Genomic DNA, 22,049 nt, shown 5'->3' on the forward strand with positions numbered 1-22,049 from the left:
TGTTGCCATTTACACAGAACCTATTCATATTTTTGAAGAGGTTTTAGGTTCTCGAATATAAAAATAATAAAAAGACGTGTAACATCAATGTTTACAAAAAATTACGCAATGGCTCTAAAACATACTTCATATTGTGGCCAATTTCGATTAGTAGAGACGATCATTCCTTGTAATAATTCCCTGTTTATACGTTTATCTTATTAATTTAAAAACTGAATAGTCTAGAAGATAAATATTTATTACATAACAATTATTAACTTTAAGTCCTTAACTATATACAAAAAAGAATTAAAAACAGTTACTGTGTAAATCATGACTGCGTAGAATGGTTGTAAGAATGCTAGCATTAATTCCGATCCTCTGGCCAAAAATTAACAAGCCCTCCTATCACCAGTGGAGGCAATAAGGCAAGGTGTAATACTTTTAATAAAGCTGTTTTCAAATTGTTCTACATAAGAACTATGTATATTTCCATAAAGTTATTAATTTAATAAAGTTATTATAACGTACATAATACGTTGATAGGTTAGACAGGATGACATTTTTAATAAAAATGTCTATTTTCCATACAATTCTAACCGATGTTTCAGAATATTCAAATATAACAACAAATATGGTGCAACGCGTGTACGAAATCTGCGTGCCTATATGGATTTAATTATGTATATTTATACATTTGCGTTATATGGGGAATCCAATCTAGCGTGGGTTTAACATAATGATTTCCCCGCTGAGCAGTAAATATATGCCGCATGAAATGATCGAATAAAACAATAGCGAAATTGGAATCACAATCCCACAGGTTTATTGAACCAAAACTAACGTTAAACATTTATATTGGGTTGCAGTTAGCACTCATATGATCTCTGTGTAACTTTGCAATTTCGGGTTGACCACCGATTCATTTGATATTCTATCGCCAAGCAACATTACAGTCCCTGTCACCATTGGAGGCAATGTGGCACGGTGTTTTACTTTTATAGATATTAGATTATATTAATTGATTATTATGTATAATTAATTATAAATTGAAATTAAAATAATTAATTAATTATCTTTTAGAAATGCATATGAAATGTGAGTAATATTCTAAAACGGTAAAGTACCTGCTTAATTAATTTAATTTGGAGTTCGATTTACAAAGCTGCTCATAGATTTAAATAATCATTCCATATTTTAAATTGCTGTATTATTTTCCATTCCTTTAATTTGTATAAGAATATAAGCACAGACTTGTGTTCGCGCGAGTTTGAACCTGCATATATTCCATCTTAAGTTAAAATTCATGCATTCACACCTCCGTGCCATCAACGTACTTCGTAGTAAGGTTTTCAAATATCACCTTTCCAAGCGCCCCACAGCCTACGTCGAACTCTTAAAAACTAATTATGAATATGGGACATGCTGCAAATCTTGAATGTATGGTCCTCATCTCAACTCTTGAAATTAATTGGAGACGTTGGGAACACAACCCAACCTTTGTAGTAAGAGCAGTTCTTTACATGTCTAAGAATGTGAATTAATTCGATCCCAATAAATTGTAACATAATTTCAATATATTGGTCATGTTTTGTTATAACAATTCCCGGTGCTAGTCTAAGGTCTTCTTTCCTTTTGAGGCTATGGTCTGTAGCTTTTGATCACACTGCTTCAATTCAGGTTAATGGATACGCATGTGGCAGATTTTCCTACACCGCCTAGCCCAACATCATGAACCTATTCAATGTTGGTTGAATGTAGGTTAAAACCTACTTGATATAAAACCACATGGAAAGTAATGGAAATTGATCAGATTTAAATCCGTAACTTTCAGTTAGAATCCACATGTTGTACTGAACCAATTTGACTATGTAATAAAAATATTGATATCTAATTAATAGAATGCGGTGTTGGCTATTCCTTGAAACGCTATATTAGACTATTTTACTTGTGACGACCATCAAGCAGGAAGTAGCACAAAACTGACGCTCGTTCGCGGTCTCGATTCCCGCTCAGACTAATTACTTGTATTTGCTATAACCAGTATTGATCCGTTTCCATTTGACTCTTCCCTTAAAACGTAATACATAATTTTAATCTGGATCTTAATTAAAATCTAATAATAATAATCGTTTACATTCGATAGCAAAGTTATTCTAGTTTAATATTACGTGTACGTCTATATAAGGTTTCGGAGGTCAGATAGACCTCGGTTTCATTAAGGAGACCCTGGCAACATCCGCAAATCTGATGTATAGAAAACGTAACCATATTCCAGCTCCTTTTTTATTTTGAAGGTAACATAATAAGCGTTCGAATTATCTTTTTAATAGCTAATGTTACTGCCTCCACTGACGCTAAAAAAGTTCTACTTGGTGGTAAACTTTGTGTAAGCCCATCTGGGTAGGTGTAGGTGGGTGTATTTCACCGCCTAACAGCAATACCTAGTATTGTTATGTTCCGGTCTGAAGGATGAGTGAGCCAGTGTAAATACAGTCATAAGGGACATAACATTCCCAATATTAGCGGTGCATTCGCTGATTTGTAAATGTCTATGGGCGGTGGTGACCACTTACCATCAGGTGACCCATACACCCGACCGTATACTTATATCGTAAAATAAAAAATAAAATAAAATAGTTAACCTGATTTACGTCCAGAGAACCGAAATAGTGATGCAATGGGGAAACGCTGCTAGCATTCTTGCCACCATTCCACGCTGTCGTGATTTGTAAAGAATCTATTTCTAAATTTAATCTGTATATATTTAGTTAAATCTTCAATGTAAAGAACGTTTAACGAATTTTAAACGAAGCTATAAGAGTACATAAATATAAGACAATATCGTCATAAAACAACATCTTCTTAAAAATATTAACGTGTAAATGAAGTTTGGGAATATGAAAGTATTTTATCTAAAAGTTCAAGGACACAATGTAAAATAAAAGTTCAACTTATGCAGAAATACAGAGCTTGTTTCTTTCATAGGAACGTTGCATTCGGTGTAGTCTAGAGTTTCACTTTACATACTGTTCCATTATGTAAAAGGTCGAAAAGCAAATCTACAGCGACTGGTAACTTAATTTTCAACACAATGCCCAAAGCCCAATTGACGTCTACGCCCGTCTAAGCATTCTGTAGAATTCTACAAAAAACTGAAGTGCCAATTTAACAATACAAAAATGCTACAGCGAAAAAATGTAACGTGACATCTTTTTTCATTCCCAAAAACATCAATCACAAAAATTCCCTATAAAATATTTTTATTTTTTTTGTACGGATGGTGTATAATTTGGTCACGGCGGCCATGAACAGATAAGCGCATTCAAATGTGTGCGCAAGAACAGACTCTCTACTTCCTCTCTCACCTTGTGTAATCTGATGGGACATGATTAGAGGGAGTTCAGACGCAGGATCTCCTTTCCCAGACAAGGGAATGTAAACACTCTCAATTCCCAAACTTCTGAATGCTTCTCTGAATCGATAATGTTTAATGAATCAAAAAAATATTTTCTCTATTAATTTTTCTTTTGAATAGTTACAGTACAATGAATACATTATTTTTATTACTTCCTTTTTATTTCAAATGAAGGTCCTAATCAAAGTTCAACTTTAATAATAAGTTTTTTTTTTTTTTTTAATTACATTTAAACTTAGGTATGTGACGCAGGTACTAGGTACGACTCTTGCGTCGACGTCACTTTTCTGAATACCCTCATGTGTTTCCACCAAACTAAAATATACGCCCGTAACCTACTTTTATTGTTTGAATAGCTTATTGTACCGGAATTATATCGTGGTACGGAAGTAGCGAATATTTTTGTAGGTAATTTGTCAACAATTGTAACTGGGACGGTGGGCGATTCGTTGACGGCTCCAGTAAAGGTCAACCCGACCTCCTTGACATTACCGTCGAAGCGGGGTTGGAAGTATTGAATGTTATTATTACGCTATTTTATATCATGGTCGATGTATATTTATAAGCTTGCTTCGGTATTTTTGCATAGAGCTTTTCATCTTTAGTTGGTCCGATAGATTCTAACCTTTTCCAGATCGTGCAAAGAAAAATATCGTTGCACTGTATTTGTACAGCGGTTGAATAAAAACAACTTTAAAAGGGGTCGAGTTAATGTTATCAAAAGACTAAGTGTTGTGAGGCTATTTTGTTAAGCTGGATTTATCAGACTATTTTCTTATGGCGTTTAAATAAATAAAACCTATAGAATTGCACCATTGACTAATTCATAATTTTACCAATGCTCTATTTTGAAAATATTTTGAGTTCATATTTAAAAAAAAACTACACTTAACTACTAAGCTGTAACTGTAAATAGTTTTATTTGTTACAGTAAAATCGTATTTCAATTTAAATTTCGGTGAAGTTACAATCGTGGATTTTAACCAATCGTCTGACATAAGATAAATGAACATCGAGATAATTTTGACTTTTCATTCCAAAATATAACCAAGAACGATTCATTTCCATGTGCTATATGAGTTTATTTATATAATTTACTCGTGCTCGGTGGTGAAGGAAGACATTGCTAGGAAACCTGCCTTGGAACAGAATGTTGTAATTAGCTCCAAACCTCAAAGGAACCCTTAGCCCAACAGTAGGGTATTTAACGACCGTTAGTTTTATGAAAAAAATGTTTAAAATTTGACAGCGTCTTAAAAAGCCGATATATGTTTTGATGAAAATATATGGGGTTTGTCACTCCATATATTTTCATCAAAAACTTTTTTATTACATGTTGCAACTACAGTGAATACTTCCTTATTAGCCTTTGACCTTGTAAGGATGATGATTTATAACGTAAGGACATCTGGTGATCTGTTGTGAGATTAGAATTGTGACTTAAATTGTAGTTACACTTTAAAAAACCTTACTTGTATCTGATTTTTATTTAACAACGAATATTTATATGTTTTAGAGTTGTTAATGGCAGCAAAACAATCCTTTTTATCCCATTTTAAAGAGCTGAGGGGAATTTGGAAAGTCCTTATCGATATTATTACCTACTTATATACCTTAATTACAACCAGCTCTTAATTACAATTAAAACAATTGAATACTTCAAAAAATATTTTCACTAAATAAATTTATTAATCTTATAAATAAATATAAAAAAACTGTATAAACAAAACATTATTACATATATTGGTTGTAACAGATAAAATATGAAATCATCGTACAAAGATAAAATCGCAATATCTATTTACACATTTAATTTGACTTTGAATGATATTAAAATCTTTATATTAAATTGTATAATTCAACAAACAGTAATGTAAAAATATAAAAAATAATAACAAAAAAACAATACAATTTATAAATAAATTCAAAGTCTAGTGACAGCACTTGTAACATTTCGTATTGAAACCAAAATTTTTATTCACGATTGGTGCCCACTCATCCCCATAATACTCGACATCAAATGTATCGAAATTTGTAGTGTTCTCAGAGATCGCCACAATCATATTGTGTTTCGGTTTGATGAGAATAGCTGAAGAGCTTTCACGAGAACACTTCTCTTCAGACGCTGTATCTTGACCTAAAGCCATCTGGTATTTCTCAGAATAGGTTCAACGTTACAGTTTAAACTATACTAAAACGAAATTGTTATCTTTACACATATTACGTTATATATGAGCTATTAATACAACATATTATTTATTAGTCTAAAAATATAATAATTGTACATTCATTTTGTTACGGCTATAATATATTTTTATGCTAATTAACTTTTCTCATAATATCTGTGTTAACTTAATTTAAAAAAATAGTTTTATATATTTTATATGCTTAACCACAATAAAAAATATGTTTTTAAAACTAAGTTAGTGTAGGTGATTACTTATTACAGCTTACAATTTAAAACTTGAAAGGATATTTAGTCTGTAAATTACTTTCCAAGGGACAAAGTCTACATAACGACTCCGTAAAGTTTAGTAGGATTTGTATATGCTATCCGATTCATAATGTATGTACCTACACGCCGCAGTTTGAACGGGACTAATTAAACCCAAACTTATTCGAAATTCAAACATATATAATACTAATGTATACATGTATAATAAACTATAATAACAATAATGTGTATGTAGAAATTAAATATTAGCGGTTTGGCCTAGTTTAAAGAAAACATGGGTCTTAAATAGAGATAGCGGATTCAAATCCGAGTACCACAGAGTTTTCATGTGATGAAGTCGTACCTGATAATTATGTCATGATAGAATAGGACAAAAATCTACCACATGTTAGAAAATGTCCAATCTGTAATGAAGCAATGTTGTTTAATACGATCGAAACGGTAGCCTTAGAAAGAGAAGAGGCTTTTGCCCAACAGTGGGATAATTATGTAACACCTAACTTCAATTTCAACCTACATCTCAGCGCTTTTAGTCCATATTATAATTATATAATTGATAAAATTATGTATGTTAAATTGAGATTGTTTAACGCTAGTTCTGGAGAAAATTGTATAAAGCAAGTCCGGTTTGAAATATTAGACCTGTCTTAATGCAGCGCAAGCACGTAAATTCTACACGTAGTATAATATTTTAATGCCATGAAGTTATATGGTACTTATATATAATTTCGGTAAACGTCATTATGAAACGTCTATGTGACTTGCAACGCCATTTCATTTGAAAATGTGTCTATTTACAAACTTTCATTAAACTTTAAGTGTTTATTGGGTAGATGAAATTTTGTAAGTGTTGAAATCAACTATGGCGAATTTATGCGTAAAGCAGTTCATAAAGCTAGATATTTCAAGGCCCTAAGTTCAAATTCCGGATCGGGCCAATAAAACAAATATTCATTTTTTCGTCCAAATATCGAGACACGCGGTAGCGTGTCAGCCATTGACATTTATAGCAGTAGTCAAATAGTCGGTACTGCTCCACCACCGTACGTCGATAATGGAGCCTCTAATACTGTGCCCTTTTTATTTCCGAAGTATTGGATTGCTGTGAGAAATATGATTTTAGTACTCGTGGACAATAAAATCTTATCTTCGTGTCATGTCAATGATTAAATAAGCGTGTAGCCAAAATGTTTTAAAAAAAATAATTAAAATTTATTTCGATACAACTACACTTACTTGCAAATAATAATAGAAACACTCAAGATAAATTATTTTACCTACAAATATTTTATACATCAGGTTTGCATAAATAAAATCATTACATAAATTTCCGTTCGTAGCATATTCTTTCTTGAAAGATAAATGGAGGACTTTCATAATGTCTTCTACGTGACCGTTTTAAAAAGTTAGGGATATGTTTGAAATGGCAACAAAATTTATCTCAGTTTTATCGCAGATGCACTTTCTGCCCACTATTTGTTGAAGGCGATGATCCTCAAGTTTTCTGCAAATAGAATTCTATTGACTGATAGATTTCATTGTGTAATAGCAATTTAAAAATTCAATAATGATTAAACAACATGATGTTAATTTTTTTTTTTAATACACGATATTTATTTAAGAGCAAAGGTATAAATAACAGTATAATTACATTACATACGGTTTTAAAGTATTACAAATGTCATTCTCACTTCAAACTTATAAATTGAATTATTCGTTTTTCAAATTATTAATTTTTTTTTTAATTCGAAAAAGAATAACGAAAATAATATCAAGAACGATTACGTACTAAAATACGTCAAGTAGACGATGAGTGATATTTATTATATAGCTTTATAAGACTAGTTAAAACAAGCTATAGGCGATTTCAAGTGAAACTATCAAGATATTATGTTATTAAAATATATCGAGATTGCGATTACATAATGTTATTATTTTATAATTAAATAAAGTCATATTATGTGTCCCTTTCTAAATAGAATAACATTTCTAATGTAAACTATTTTAATTGTGCATTCTTGTGGAGATTCATATAAATAAAATATATTTTAAAATTTTATTTCTTTCTTCTCTTACCAATTTTTTTTTCCAATACTAAATGATCGTAACATAAATATATAAAATAAAAATCTATCTATCTATCTTCTATATTTTCTGACTATTTTCTATTTATACAAATGGCAAATAATGTGTGCGAAGAAATAAGAGTATAAAAGTAAAACAAAAACAATACAAACATAACTAAGTAACATAATTATTTTATTAGATATGAAATGAACTACTATTTATAGTAAATACTAAACTTTCCAATGTTTGTACTTCCTGATTGACGTGATTGACGTGCATTGCGATTTATATTAATAGTAATAATCACAGCAGTGTTATCACTCAATAGATATCCGGGTCACATTAGTCCTAGACATGTGCAATCGCCCGTAATTCACTGCTTAACTAATCACTACTGTTCTCGCGTACATCATTAAGCATTGAATTAATTACGCTCGAATAATTATGGCGTTTAAATAGCATAAATGATTGGAATCCGTTTAAATATTTTTGTGGGTCAATTAATCATTCGTTGTTAAACTAAACGCGTAATTGAATACAATAAATACTAAATTCTCGTGAACTGATTTCCTTATAAGTCAAACTTTAATATGTATTATATATTTTTTATGTTAAAAAATTTAATAGTAAATAATACTTAGTCTTATTTAATAATAAATATTTTTAGTAAGTTCAGGTATGGCATAAAGAGTAAACCTTAAGTACTTAAGCTTTTACTACGAGTATAATAATTGTACTGTATATATACTAAACTAGCTGTGCCCGCGACTTCATGCGCGTTTGAATTTAATAACAAAACGTGACTTTATTATTATTTTACATATAATTCTAAAATAAAAGTCACCTAAATTACTTCTTATTACATCAGCTATCTACCAGTTAAAGTCCCGTCAAAATCGGTCCCGCCGTTCCAGAGATTAGCCGGAACAGACAGACAGACAAAAATTGTAAAAATGTTATTTGGGTATATGTACCGTGTATACATACATATGCATTTAGTAAAACGCGGTTATTTTAATATTACAATCACTCCACTCACACTCACAGACACTCCAATTTTATTATATGTATAGATAGATGTCATAATTGAATTCATAGTATATATGTACTCCAGTTTATGTACGCAAAACACACTAAAAAGATTTATATTAAAAACAAACATATTTTACCAGTTATATAATCGGGAGTTTACTGTATGTATAAAAAACATACTTTAAAAAAATCACTACGTCATTCCTTAATATGGAGTAGGTATTTAGTAATATTAATATAGTTTGTTTTAGACACGAGTTTTAAACGGTAATACCAAAGTAAAAAATGAACTTGGCACTTTCTACGAAATCGTTTTTATCTATCCTCAATTAGTCATCTGATTTCTCATCAACGATTTCGGAGAAATACTGAGGGTTACTCATTGAACTGGACTCGATTATTGATTTATTGGCTTATAAAATTACAGTATACAAGATGTCTGTCCTCTATTTTCGTTCTCATGAACGCAGATTTCTTGGCTTTTGACTAACATACATAATTCTTTAATTTATTAGTTTTCAATTGCTTACATTGTTTACGGAATGAATGCACAGAAAGACCATATTTTATTTTATTAATTTCTGTCGACTGTACAACACGTAACCAATACCTAACTCTAGAAAAAAAAAAACGAAATTAATTTTGACTTAAGAGAAATAAAAGGGCCCAGTGAATAGAACAAGTAGATCTTATACGATCCCAGTTAGAAATCTATTTGAGCACCACTGATTTTTCACGTGCTTAATTTTTTTTTTAAATTAATCTCATGCTCGGCCTTGTAGGAAGACATTGTGAGGGAAATACTGCCATGTGTTTACACTAAATTTTGGATAAATATTCATTCGCTTTTAAAGACCTTTTAGTATAATTAGTAGTAAGTAACATTAACTTATAAACATGATAAAATTAATTACTAATTTAAAACTAATAATCAACTATGTTTAAAAACTTACCAAATAATTTATCTGGCTTTTATCCCTCTTTATTGAAATTACCGATATATCGTAAATTGATAATAGATAAAAGCTGTTAGTTTTAATATTAAATTTAGATCTCTCTCGGTTGTAGACATAAATATTTGTGGGAAGCATTAACGTTAACCGTCCAGCGATTACGAAGCGGCAAACCAAATAGCGAATTTTTTTATAAAATAAATGATGCTCCTTTTATGAAATTAAATATTTCTAAACGTGATTTTGTGACTCTTCTATCTATCTGACTAACAATAGTTATTAGGTATACTGAGCATTTTCCAATTATAATAGATAACAATAATAACAGCCTGTAAATTTCCCACTGTTAAACTAAGGCCTCTTCTCCCTTAGAGAGGAAGCTTAGGTTAGATTACAAGGTTTATTGTTTAATACAACTTTAAACAAGTTTAATAAAAAAATGTTTATTTTTTTAATTTATCCGTTAGCTATGTGTGGTTGATTGGTTTATACTATGTAATCCTGTATCGTAGGTTGAATACCCTTTCAGCATTTAACAATACATGTCTTGAGTTGTCACTCGACTTTGACATAAAATTATTAGTTTATCGTATATACGAGAATATAAAAACACATATTTTAAAATATTTAAAGCTTCCAATGGATAATAAACCTAGAAATAACATAACCATATTGTTGAATTAAAATTGATTACGGATTTAATTTTATTACTATTAAGGCTATAACAAAATCTCATTATAGTATAATTGTTTTTATTATGTACTAGCAAGTATGTACAATAAGTAATCATATTTTCCGTTAGTGGACGTTAAAAATATTAAGGAACTATTTTTTTTTTAAATACCTTTGAAATAAAAGCATATTATTTGTAGAAAATATATCAACGTTTAAAGTTTTAACAAATTAAATTAAATAGTTGAGATGTTTAATATTCATCAACAGAACTGCTAGGATTATTAAAGAAAAAAAATAAGATCAGTTTTGATATTCAAATTCAAATTTTGAAGGTAAACTCAAAAAGTAACTGTTAGCCTCAACATGTTTATGACAAAAAAGACATTCATTAACTGGCGTTACGACTAATTTTAATAATGGCAACATTCATAAATGCGTATTGGAATTTGTGTTTAAGCGCTGTTACTATTTAATGACAGTAATTTCAAATTTTATTGATCAATACATATGACTGGAGCACAGAATAAAATTTTGTTAATTTTCTTAATGTGTATAAATCAAATCTACCAAGTTTAAAAATATTAACAATGCGTTTTGTTTTTAATTAGTTATATTTATCAAAGGATTAACTAAATGTAGGTTGCATTTAGTATCAAAAATACTATTTAGTACCAATACCGTTTACAAAAATAAAAGATAAACTGACATCTTTAAATGATTGCGTATTTACATATTAATGCTCCACATGAAGTGCGCCAAATTAAGGTTAATTAAATACAATTAGGATTTATGTCTGCTTATTAATAAGTGAATATCATCGAGTCGAATGTATTTCACTATTTTCGCAGTAAGTAAATATTTTTATTATGAATTTTTAACGTTTATAAAATAATTAAACACGAAAATGGGATGTTATTCTGAATAGATTATCAATCGGATTTATAATTCAGGGTTATCTTTTGTTTAGAAAATAAACCTGAAAATAGAATAGACGATCCGCACAACGGAAACATAATTATTGCTCTCCTACTCTTAAAGTAGCTCGTTATTCTTCCAACGCAGTATGAATAAAATGCTACACAAAGGCACTGCGCTAAACCCGCTGACGTGGTTGACATGAGCTTTAGCTTTGCATTTAAGCCTGATTTACGTGTTTTCGCGCGCTACTTACCCGTATTTTCTAATTACCTACGTTGTATCTCGTAAAATAATGCGACATAGACTTTTTAAGAGTCCAATCACAATGATTCTTGACCTATTTTCTATGACTAGATATATTGTTATTATCGGTTGCTGCGAATTGTAAAGATTATTTACTTATTAGCGTTCGGTTGTGATTGTAATTCTTACCAATGAATTATATATATTTTCACTTAAATTCCGATCACAGGAAGGCACATTTTCAATATCAAAGCTATCTAAAATGAAGAGCAGATAATAATCTACTATTCGGACTAAATAGTAATCACATTAATTATAATATGTACGTATTACCGTATTTATTAACTGCAAATTTTTTATTTTCCAATTTTCAAAAGTTTCACTACACTAGTAGTGTCTCAATTTATAAACTATTAATATAAATCATATTTATAACAATAATATAAAACAATTGAAAGTCATTTTATTCAAACTTGATTTTCGTAAGACCCGAAGAATACGCTACATTTTAAAAAGAAAATACTTATCAATTCATATAATTTTAGGTTATACAATAAATATAAGTCGTTTTGTGGCTGTCCTCTGAGTCTATTTATAATAAATAAACATTTATTGGATTTCAATATTTCCTTACAACTAAGGTGACATGCGTATTGAAAATTAGAAAAAAAAAACAACTCCCGACGAAAGAAATACTGTGGAAATATTTCTGGCTTATTGTGTAAAATTACCGTCATTTACTTCATTTCGAGAACAATGCGAAAAGTGGCTAACCGACAGAAACATTTGGAATAATACTCCACTCGCTAACTTAAACCTAATGATTTTATTTATGAGCTCTATTTTGCAAAATAAACTCGTAAATTGTATAGAGTCGGAGCATGAGTCGGTTAAGAATAGTCATTTCAATATTACGTAATCTTGAAATGTCTTATTAATTATTATGATATACCCATATACAAATAAACATTATCTATGTGGGAAATAATTTTGTTATTAGTGTTTTTAGTATTTTTGTTTACAATAAGATAGATAATAAATTATATTTTTTTTATACGATATTGAATAATTAAACATAACTCGATTATATATTTTTATTATGATGACATACTAAAACTTTATGTGTATTAAATAAATAAACATATTATAACTTTACTAGTTCTATAAAAGTATTAGTCTATTTTATATACTCTTGGACACGGCATTTTAAAATAAGTTCTAGTACAATAAAATTAAATGTTGTAATACTTCAATAATTGATATATCATAATTGATTTTCGAAATCTAAAGACGGTAGAAGCAGTTAAAACAAAAAGGAAATATAATTACCATAGATACAAAATAAAACTTATAACAAAAAAACTGCTTCAAACTATTACAAAAAATGCTTATTTATAAACGTAATTGTCAGTGAAGAATTTAATATAAAATTATTCAGCTGAACGCTAAATATGTTTATTTTATTTGCTTAATTCTTTATTAATAAAACAATCCCGTTTCTGCTTTCAGGTTCTACTGGGATCTATGTATGTTATTGTTACTGGTGGCCAACCTCATAATTCTTCCCGTCGCCATCTCCTTCTTCAACGACGACCTTAGCACACGATGGATAGCGTTTAATTGTCTATCGGACACCATATTTCTTATAGATATCGTTGTTAATTTTAGAACAGGTAAGTTTATTTTAGCAGAATATCTCAAAAATGTTGGAAATATTGAAATAAGTAGTTTTTATATACTATTTAAATTATTTGTTTTTTTCTTTTCAGGAATAATGCAGCAAGATAATGCAGAACAAGTGATATTAGATCCAAAGTTAATAGCGAAGCACTATTTGAGGACATGGTTCTTCCTTGACCTCATCTCTAGTATACCACTAGATTACATATTCCTTATCTTCAATCAGGTAAACGTACGTTGCAATTTGGCCGTGTTCCTATTACTAGTTTTAAACTGTCTTTTATGTTTTTTGATTCTGTTTCAGCTTGGGTGTTATTTATTTTATAGCGAAATTTTTAATTTAGTTTTGATTTTATTTTGTTTCTCATTGTGATTTTTACCCAACTGCCACGAGAACGTTCAACGCGCCATCGTGTTCGGTTTAATATCTTGTATTGTAAGGGTTTCTGTGAAACCTTGCAAAGGTTTGATTGCAGCACATTAGTAACATCTTCAATTTTCTTTTTATACTTTCACAATTATTTAAATTTATCAGCACGAAATTTATCGTCTGCAACCCATATAGATCTGATCCTATCTTATTCTTCTTCGCCTTATCGCTAATATCTTAAAATACGTTCACTTCGATCGTATGGGATACTGATATTTTTCCAAGGTTAATGGCCTTTAACAAGCAAAATTTCAACTTTGTGCACAATCTATTCTAAAAATCTTCAATTGCACTATTTTCTTCTAAATTCTACTTTGCCACAGAATGGCTATTGATTTGCACGTTAATAAAGTCTTTAAATCCATCTTTTTATTCTTTAAAGTTCACTCTGTCGTCAGCATGTCTTGTTATAGAGCGTTATTTTGTCAGCCATGATTTAAGCTTTTTTTATTTATATTCTTAATCAGCACGTATAACGATTACATTTTATTTAATTATTCTGCCATAATATGCAACACGACCAAATTGTAATATTTATACTATTTATCGATAGTATGTTTTATAGTATTACTAACCTTTAGATATTTATAGAAAGACGAAGAAATGAAAGTTCGATGAACTGCAGATATAACTTTATGGATACAATTCTAACTATGTTTACAGATACTATGTATATGCAGATATATACAATTTTATTTCGAATATATAATAAGACAAGCTTTACTAATATTTTAATTACATTCCTTTTAATGTATTTATACGAATATATTTTTGAAAACATAATTATTATATGTAAAATACAATGCTTAGGCACTTTTCTTTGGCTGATGTATTTTGAAGCTATCAATTTGACAAGTTTGCATGCTTGTACACTTCTAATGTATAATAAAGTTAGGCATTGAGTACTGGTTACTTAGATTAGAGTCACAAGAATATTGTGTACGGTTGTAGGCACTCTTATAATATTCTATGGTTATATTTACAGGATTTTAGTGAAAGCTTTCAAATTCTTCACGCCGGTCGTGCCCTAAGGATACTACGGTTAGCAAAACTTTTATCGCTGGTTCGACTGCTCAGACTTTCCAGGCTCGTCCGATATGTATCACAATGGGAGGAAGTATATGTAAGCCATAATTTCCTGTTGCTACCATTTTTGGCCATCTTCTTACTTATCCACTAACACTGCTCTAACACATTACGCTCACATAAAACTAACTAACTAACACCAAGTTGACACCAACTGATATTATTTTATTTTAAGATTGGATATTAATATGTTTTTGAAATTGTTTTATAATATTTCCTGTGATTGGCATTAATATTTCTGTAAATAACTTAACTATGTATTTAAACTAATATTACTTACTAAATTAATCTGAAATGTTCTATCTAGTTAGTAGCGATCCTAATGACGTGTCATTGGAGTTCGATGTAATCCTGTTACCATTGTCCCCACCCTCCACTGTATGTGAGCCCCACGTCCCGCTCTGCACTTCTCTACTGCTTCTCTGCAAGCTTCTTTCTGCCTGAGCACGCTCTCACTCGAGATATCTCAGTCTGTCTCTTGTTTGCGCCCGCGCCGCGCCGCGCCGCGTCTGCCGCGTCTGCCGACCCAAACCGTCCCACACTCACTAAAGTGATATTTGATTTGCCATGTTATTCTTATTATGTTGCTGCTTTTTAAGGCCTTTAGAAGATGCGCTGACGCCGAAAACCTAATGTTAAAATAAAAAGACTATAAATAAATAAAAACGAATATTTCGTCTAGATTCGAGTAAACCCTCAATCAAATTTATATAGATAGATAATCCCAAAATAAAACGGTAAATCAAATATTATATTCCGTCATTAGAACGCCCCAACCTCGATGACCATAGAATCGACATGTATTAGTATAATAATGCACCAATATGTACCAAATAATTAGCCACCAAGTAGGTGAAACCTGTCACGATAGTAGTATGCGGAGACTCAGTGAGAAGTGGAGTACGGGGAGGGTGGTGGCGACGTCGCAGTGACGGTGTTGTGTGCAGATGAGCCCCGCTCCGCAGCCGAGCGACGAGCCGGGCGACGCGGACGGCGGAGGCTCGCGCGACCTCGCCTCGCAGGTGCCGCATGTGACTCGCCGCGCTCCCTAGCCTGTAGGGGCCTAGCCCGCGTTCCGCTCGTCTCGGTGTTAGTGCATCCTGTGTGTCCGCACGCGACCCCGCCCCGCCCCGCACAACCCGCGACGTCTTTCGACCGCCGCCCGTGCTCTCGCCGGGCGCGCCTGGCTCTCTTCCTACTATCTCGTGTTTCTCGCTTGTTTTCTAGATCTTGCAGAATCTTCAAAAAAAGCGCACGGAAAGGAGGGGACGACTCAGCTCCGACGTTGCAAAAAAGAAGGGTGACACCAAAAGCAATCTGATCTTTAAGGTAACCAGGGTCGGCACGAGCCGGCGCGCATGTGCTCGTTCGCCCGCTTAGCATGCTGCCGGCGCCGCCCGGCGTCCTTTACACGCTGCGCTCGCTTCGCTTCCTCTCTTTCGTTGGCGTTTCTGTTTCCGACCCTCGTACTGCCGGCGGCCGTGCGGGCGGAGGCGCGTGGGGGCGGCGAGCAGGGCGACCGCGGCGGCTCGGGCCGCCCTGCCCGCATGCCTGACCCGCGATCGCATGCTCGCTCGACGACTCGTCACACGCGTTCATATTTTGTTTCTCACTTTTACAAGAATTCATCGGTAGATATCATCGCGATGCTTGAAATCGAGCGTCCTTGTCGCGCGCAGTCCGCACGGCTTCCTTTAGAGGCGAAGCTTTATAATTTTGAGATTTTAAATTAAACTGTTATTCGTCCTCAGTTCCTCAATATGGCATCGGTGTTCATGCGGATATTTAACCTGATCTGCATGATGTTGTTGATCGGGCACTGGTCTGGATGCCTACAATTTCTCGTTCCAATGCTGCAAGGATTTCCCCCTAACTCTTGGGTTGCAATAAATGAATTACAGGTTAGTAAAAAAACATTAATTCTACGAAACACTTTGGGAAACTAAGCTAATTTTTTGTAATTTTGTATTGTTTTATTTCAGGAAGCCTTCTGGCTCGAGCAGTACTCTTGGGCACTCTTTAAGGCTATGTCTCACATGCTGTGCATTGGGTATGGCCGGTTTCCACCGCAGTCCCTTACAGATATGTGGCTCACGATGCTTTCTATGATCTCCGGTGCGACTTGTTACGCTCTTTTCCTCGGTCATGCCACAAATCTTATTCAGAGTCTCGACTCATCACGCAGACAATATCGTGAAAAGGTAATTTATAGTTGTTAATTGATACAATCATTACAGAAACTCAAGTCAAATCTCAAATTGAGGTACGTTTCCAGCTGTTATGAACACCTTTATTTACCAGGGCTAATTAATTTATATAATTTTATATAAATATTTCCTAAAAATCACCAAAATTCAAATTACAAGTTTTCTCAGTTCAGACGTCCAATTTATTTATCTATTATATTTATTTATATATAGTGAGGCATTCGCTATCATATTAACAACTAATCTTAAACTCATTATTGCCTGTTTCAGAAACTTGACGTGAGTATAAAGTGGATGATTGTTTCGTGAATTTTATGCAATGTTTTAATTTCACCATCTCATTTACTCGCACCACCTTCTATCGCGTCATTAAATAAATGATCACGAAGAAAAAATTAATTACCAACGCACTATCTGGGTGTTCATAACAGCTTTATATTTTATAAGACGATAATTCAACTACATATTATATTTATACTTTGCCTTACGAATCTTACTAATTCATCTTTCGCCTGTTTTATTAATAATGTAGGTGGGATATAATTTCTATATTTACATAAAAGACAATAACTGATATATTTCATAGAATTTGCACAAGTGCGATTTGTTAGCAATCAATTTGGGTGTATTAGATCAGATTATTCGGATTTGGATGTACACTATATTAACTGTGGAGTATTAATACTAAAGTCTTGTTTGGTAAGCTTCTAATGATAAAAATATGCATATTCCAGGTGAAGCAAGTTGAGGAGTATATGGCTTATAGAAAGCTACCTCGCGAGATGCGTCAACGCATCACAGAGTATTTTGAGCACCGGTATCAGGGAAAATTCTTCGACGAGGAATTGATTTTAGGCGAATTAAGCGAAAAATTGCGAGAAGACGTTATCAATTACAATTGTCGATCGCTTGTTGCTTCGGTACCATTTTTCGCTAATGCTGACTCCAATTTTGTCTCAGACGTAGTCACCAAATTGCGTTATGAAGTCTTCCAGCCGGGTAATAAAACATTCCCTTATTTGCTTAATAGTTATTTTATATTCATGTTTTCTTTCTACTGACAAAATTATGACAAAATGCATAATATTGGAATTTATGCTTTACAGGTGACATTATCATAAAAGAAGGTACCATCGGAAATAAAATGTACTTTATTCAAGAAGGCATCGTCGATATTGTGATGGCAAATGGCGAAGTTGCGACCAGTCTCTCTGATGGATCGTACTTCGGCGAAATCTGCCTACTGACCAATGCCCGGCGAGTTGCTTCCGTCCGCGCCGAAACTTATTGTAATCTTTTCTCTTTATCTGTGGACCATTTCAACGCAGTACTCGATCAGTATCCCTTGATGCGGCGCACCATGGAAAGTGTTGCTGCAGAACGGCTGAACAAGATCGGTAAAAATCCTAATCTGGTTGCGCATCGAGAGGATGACACGACGTCAGAAGGGAACACGATCAATGCGGTCGTGAACGCGCTAGCAGCGGAAGCAGAGCACGTGAGCCTATCGGACGATAGCGTGGCGCGGCTATCTGAGCGGTCACTAGGGCTGGCGCTACAGCCGCTGCAGGCAGCGTCATGCCGTATGGCGGGTGTGGCGCTACCGGGACTGGGCGTGGCGGCGGCATTGCCGCGTCCCAAGTCCGAGCACGACTTCAGTTCGGCGCAGGCGCAACAGCCGCCGTTGGCGAGCGCCGCGGCCGCATTCCACAAGTCGGACGCGGGGATCGCCCCCTGACGCCGCACGCTGTGCTAGGCCGCGGCCGGGGCCGTGGCGTGTGCCGACCGATAGCAATACTAGGCTTAGTGCGAGCGCGCGCGGCGCCTCGCTAGTTGTAGCGTAGACACGAGTATTATAGCTGCGACTTCGCCGGGCGCGCGCCCACCGCGCCCGCTGAATCTCATTTTGTGATCTTATACTTAATTCTCCTGTGTTATAATTTAGGTTAAATTTTATATCATTGACGCTGTGAGGAAATGAATACGCGACGTATTCCGATGTATAGATATACCTGTTATATATTGAGAATGAAACTATTGAGTCTTTATAGAGATACCTTGCCATTAAAGAAAAATAATTATATAGACTAGACTGAAATGTAAAGATATCATATTTTATGCTTTGTTGGCGTACGAAATAGGACTTTATTGTTGACGGATGCGATGCAATCGTTCTCGTAAATACGAACGATATTGATAATTTATAATTATCTCGATAGTGGCGATAACGAGGATTTATAAAATATTAATTGTTAATAATTATATAAACTTCGGAGAGTAGAAAGATATAGAACCGTTGCGTAGCTGCGCGTTGCCTACGCCGCCTCAGAGCCGATGGAACGGATAAGTTAGTGCCATAATACTAGCGCGCAGCTCACGACGCGCGGTGTGCGCGCACCGCGCTCTGCACCGGCGACGCACAACACGATGAACTTCACAATTCCATAGCACACGGACGCTTTCTTAATTTTAAATTTAAATAGACTAACGACGGATATCAAACGTACCGTTGGTCTCGGTTTCCTAAGTAGAGGTGAATCAGTAGAGCTTCGAATCGTTTCTTTATGTAAATATTGTAATATTATCGAGGATTCGCCATTAGCGTGATTTGTTTTATAGAAGTGATAAGGAGACGCTCGTACGAGCGATCCAGTCAATTATCGCGTGAGCGCGACGCGAGACGTCTCGATTTTCGATGCACTACAACACTTCGTACCTTGTTTTAATTGTAGGTCAAAATAATTTATTATCGATAGTGATCATTTTGTAGGAGTAAGTAGGCAGAAGCGATAACGAATTCGGACGAATTACGTTTTGTGATAGAGCAGCAGAGGGCTGCGAGCGCGCTGCCTCGCCGCCGGCTCGGCGATACTCAACACATACAGACGACGTAGAAGTAGCCACATGCATGGATAATGCTTACACTTCTTTCTAACTTGAGACTTTGTTTCAGTTCTATATTTAGCGATTTTTTCTGGCAACAGTTATTGCGATTAGTGACTATGCAAGCGCTTCACGAACTTTTGAAATTTCGTAGCAATAAATAGTTGATCGCAACGAGTAACATATCCTACGATTAGAGTAGAGTAGTCGTTGAGCCGACCGCCGCCGGCGCCGCATCTTTGGCACGTTTTCATCGTTGACTAATTCTTATAGTGTCATGACAATTTGTAAAGAAAATTTTGCAAATGTTGACTTTTTAGCCAAAATAATTATAGTTAATGAATGACGAACCAATACGCAGTAGCTTACTTGTAGATGAATGCAGCCTAGTTCTCAGTTTTGGCGACTAACACCAATAGATACTTTGTACTCGTAAGATATTTATACAATTGACCTTAACAGAGTGACATCTGTCAATTTATCTACAAAGAGAAAAATATAATATTGCGTTTTATCCCCAGAGGCATTTATTTATTATTGTTTTATCTAACATTACCGCTTTTGTAAATTATATAAATTTTATAGGAGAGATCTATTTTTATTGTGAAGTTGAACTGCTGAGTATAAGCAAAGAAACATAAATATATAAATCAAAACTTTTTTTTATCGAAACTGTTAATTAATATATAGTTAAATTATACTGATTTCTGGTATCTATTTTCACCAAAAGTGCTCATCGCTGTCAAAAAAATTAGAGGAAATGCATTAAAGAATGAAGAAAAAAATATGTTGTTTTAATACCTGAATTATCCTTAAAATTTGCGAAATAAATGGCAATTTTATTATTGCTGATACACTGTTTATAAAAAATAAGATTCGTCCCTATAATAAGGAAAAAAAGCAATGTCTGTCATAAAGTATATAGCATGATGCGACCTCGCTTCATTGTATTTTTTTTAATTTCTGCTGGCTTAGGAAGCGGAATCGATATTAATTTTGACATTAATAAATATAAAATATAATGTTATCAAGTAAGGATTAACATTTTAAATGCATATACCTATTTTTATTATTGTCCTACTAGAAGTCTTGTCATTTTAATTGTTAAAGATATAAGTGTTCTGAAAATTGAAACCAATTTACGCTAGTTTAGTTAGTCTTTTTAAATGTAGCTGTGTGAAACTTGGGAAATCCTGAATATTATAACAAGAAACATACAAACACCCTATATCCTAGGCATAGGCTTACTCGCTCTATAGGGATATCCGTTAAATTTTATGGAGCTAAGTATCGTAATCAAGTTATCTTGAATACGACCCTTAGCTTAATTAATCTTGAATAGAGATTGATATAGAGGGTGGCAAAATTTAGAGAAGAAAAGGCAAGAAACTTGGTTAGTGGCTCTTTTAAAATAAACCAGTTGGACAGTTAGGTTATTCTGAATTATTATTTATCACAATCAGACCTGCATTAGAACTCAAGCTGAAATCAAAAATCTTTGTCCAAAAGTATTATTTTAATGAGTAATAAGACTGAATAATTGAATCTTAATGATTTTTTTTATATTAGTTTAATGGTGAATTAATTAGATTTTTTTAATATTATATAATATCTCGGCGTATGCATACCATTGTTCAAAAACCTAACCGTAATGTTATACCGAATGAAATGGGACAGATGGGGTTACGAGTTTCTATAATAGATATTCAAGTGTTTATTTCTAATATTTATTGTAATAAATAAATATATTCATAGAAATACCGTCAAGATAACCTAATTATCTAATTTTAACTTAACATTATTTATGTCAATCCAACCTATATATATATATATAAGCTATAACGTCATAGTTTGTTTAATTAAATTTTACAAAATTTTATTTTATTTTTTACAAAATAAGGGAAATCGTTAACATTTATTAAATAGATAGGTATATGTAAACAGAGAGCGCAGGTCCTATTTCATTAAGGAATTGCATTTTAATGTAGGGTCTTTGACTCGATAATACCTATGTCAACTTTGG

At 33.1% G+C, this 22,049-nt stretch overlaps 1 protein-coding gene across 12 annotated transcripts in view; it reads left to right on the plus strand.

The window, feature by feature from the left end:
- Window positions 1–20,805, plus strand: part of LOC125070592 (potassium/sodium hyperpolarization-activated cyclic nucleotide-gated channel 2) — a 242,130-nt gene extending 221,325 nt beyond the window's left edge. For 7 of the 12 annotated variants that reach the window (XM_047680515.1, XM_047680527.1, XM_047680524.1 and 4 more), the window contains 9 exons: window positions 13,250–13,413; window positions 13,510–13,652; window positions 14,836–14,973; window positions 15,884–15,958; window positions 16,164–16,265; window positions 16,688–16,837; window positions 16,919–17,137; window positions 17,878–18,142; window positions 18,250–20,805. In XM_047680515.1, the coding sequence (XP_047536471.1) occupies window positions 13,250–13,413; window positions 13,510–13,652; window positions 14,836–14,973; window positions 15,884–15,958; window positions 16,164–16,265; window positions 16,688–16,837; window positions 16,919–17,137; window positions 17,878–18,142; window positions 18,250–18,881 (1,888 nt within the window). In that variant the 3' untranslated portion in view covers window positions 18,882–20,805. The remainder of the gene's footprint in view (window positions 1–13,249; window positions 13,414–13,509; window positions 13,653–14,835; window positions 14,974–15,883; window positions 15,959–16,163; window positions 16,266–16,687; window positions 16,838–16,918; window positions 17,138–17,877; window positions 18,143–18,249) is intronic. The other 5 variants (XM_047680516.1, XM_047680517.1, XM_047680518.1 and 2 more) reach the window with 5 other exon arrangements.
- Window positions 20,806–22,049: the final 1,244 nt, after the last annotated feature.

This window comes from Vanessa atalanta, chromosome 17, assembly GCF_905147765.1.
Source record: "Vanessa atalanta chromosome 17, ilVanAtal1.2, whole genome shotgun sequence".
In the NCBI taxonomy this organism is placed as follows: Eukaryota; Metazoa; Arthropoda; class Insecta; order Lepidoptera; family Nymphalidae; genus Vanessa; species Vanessa atalanta.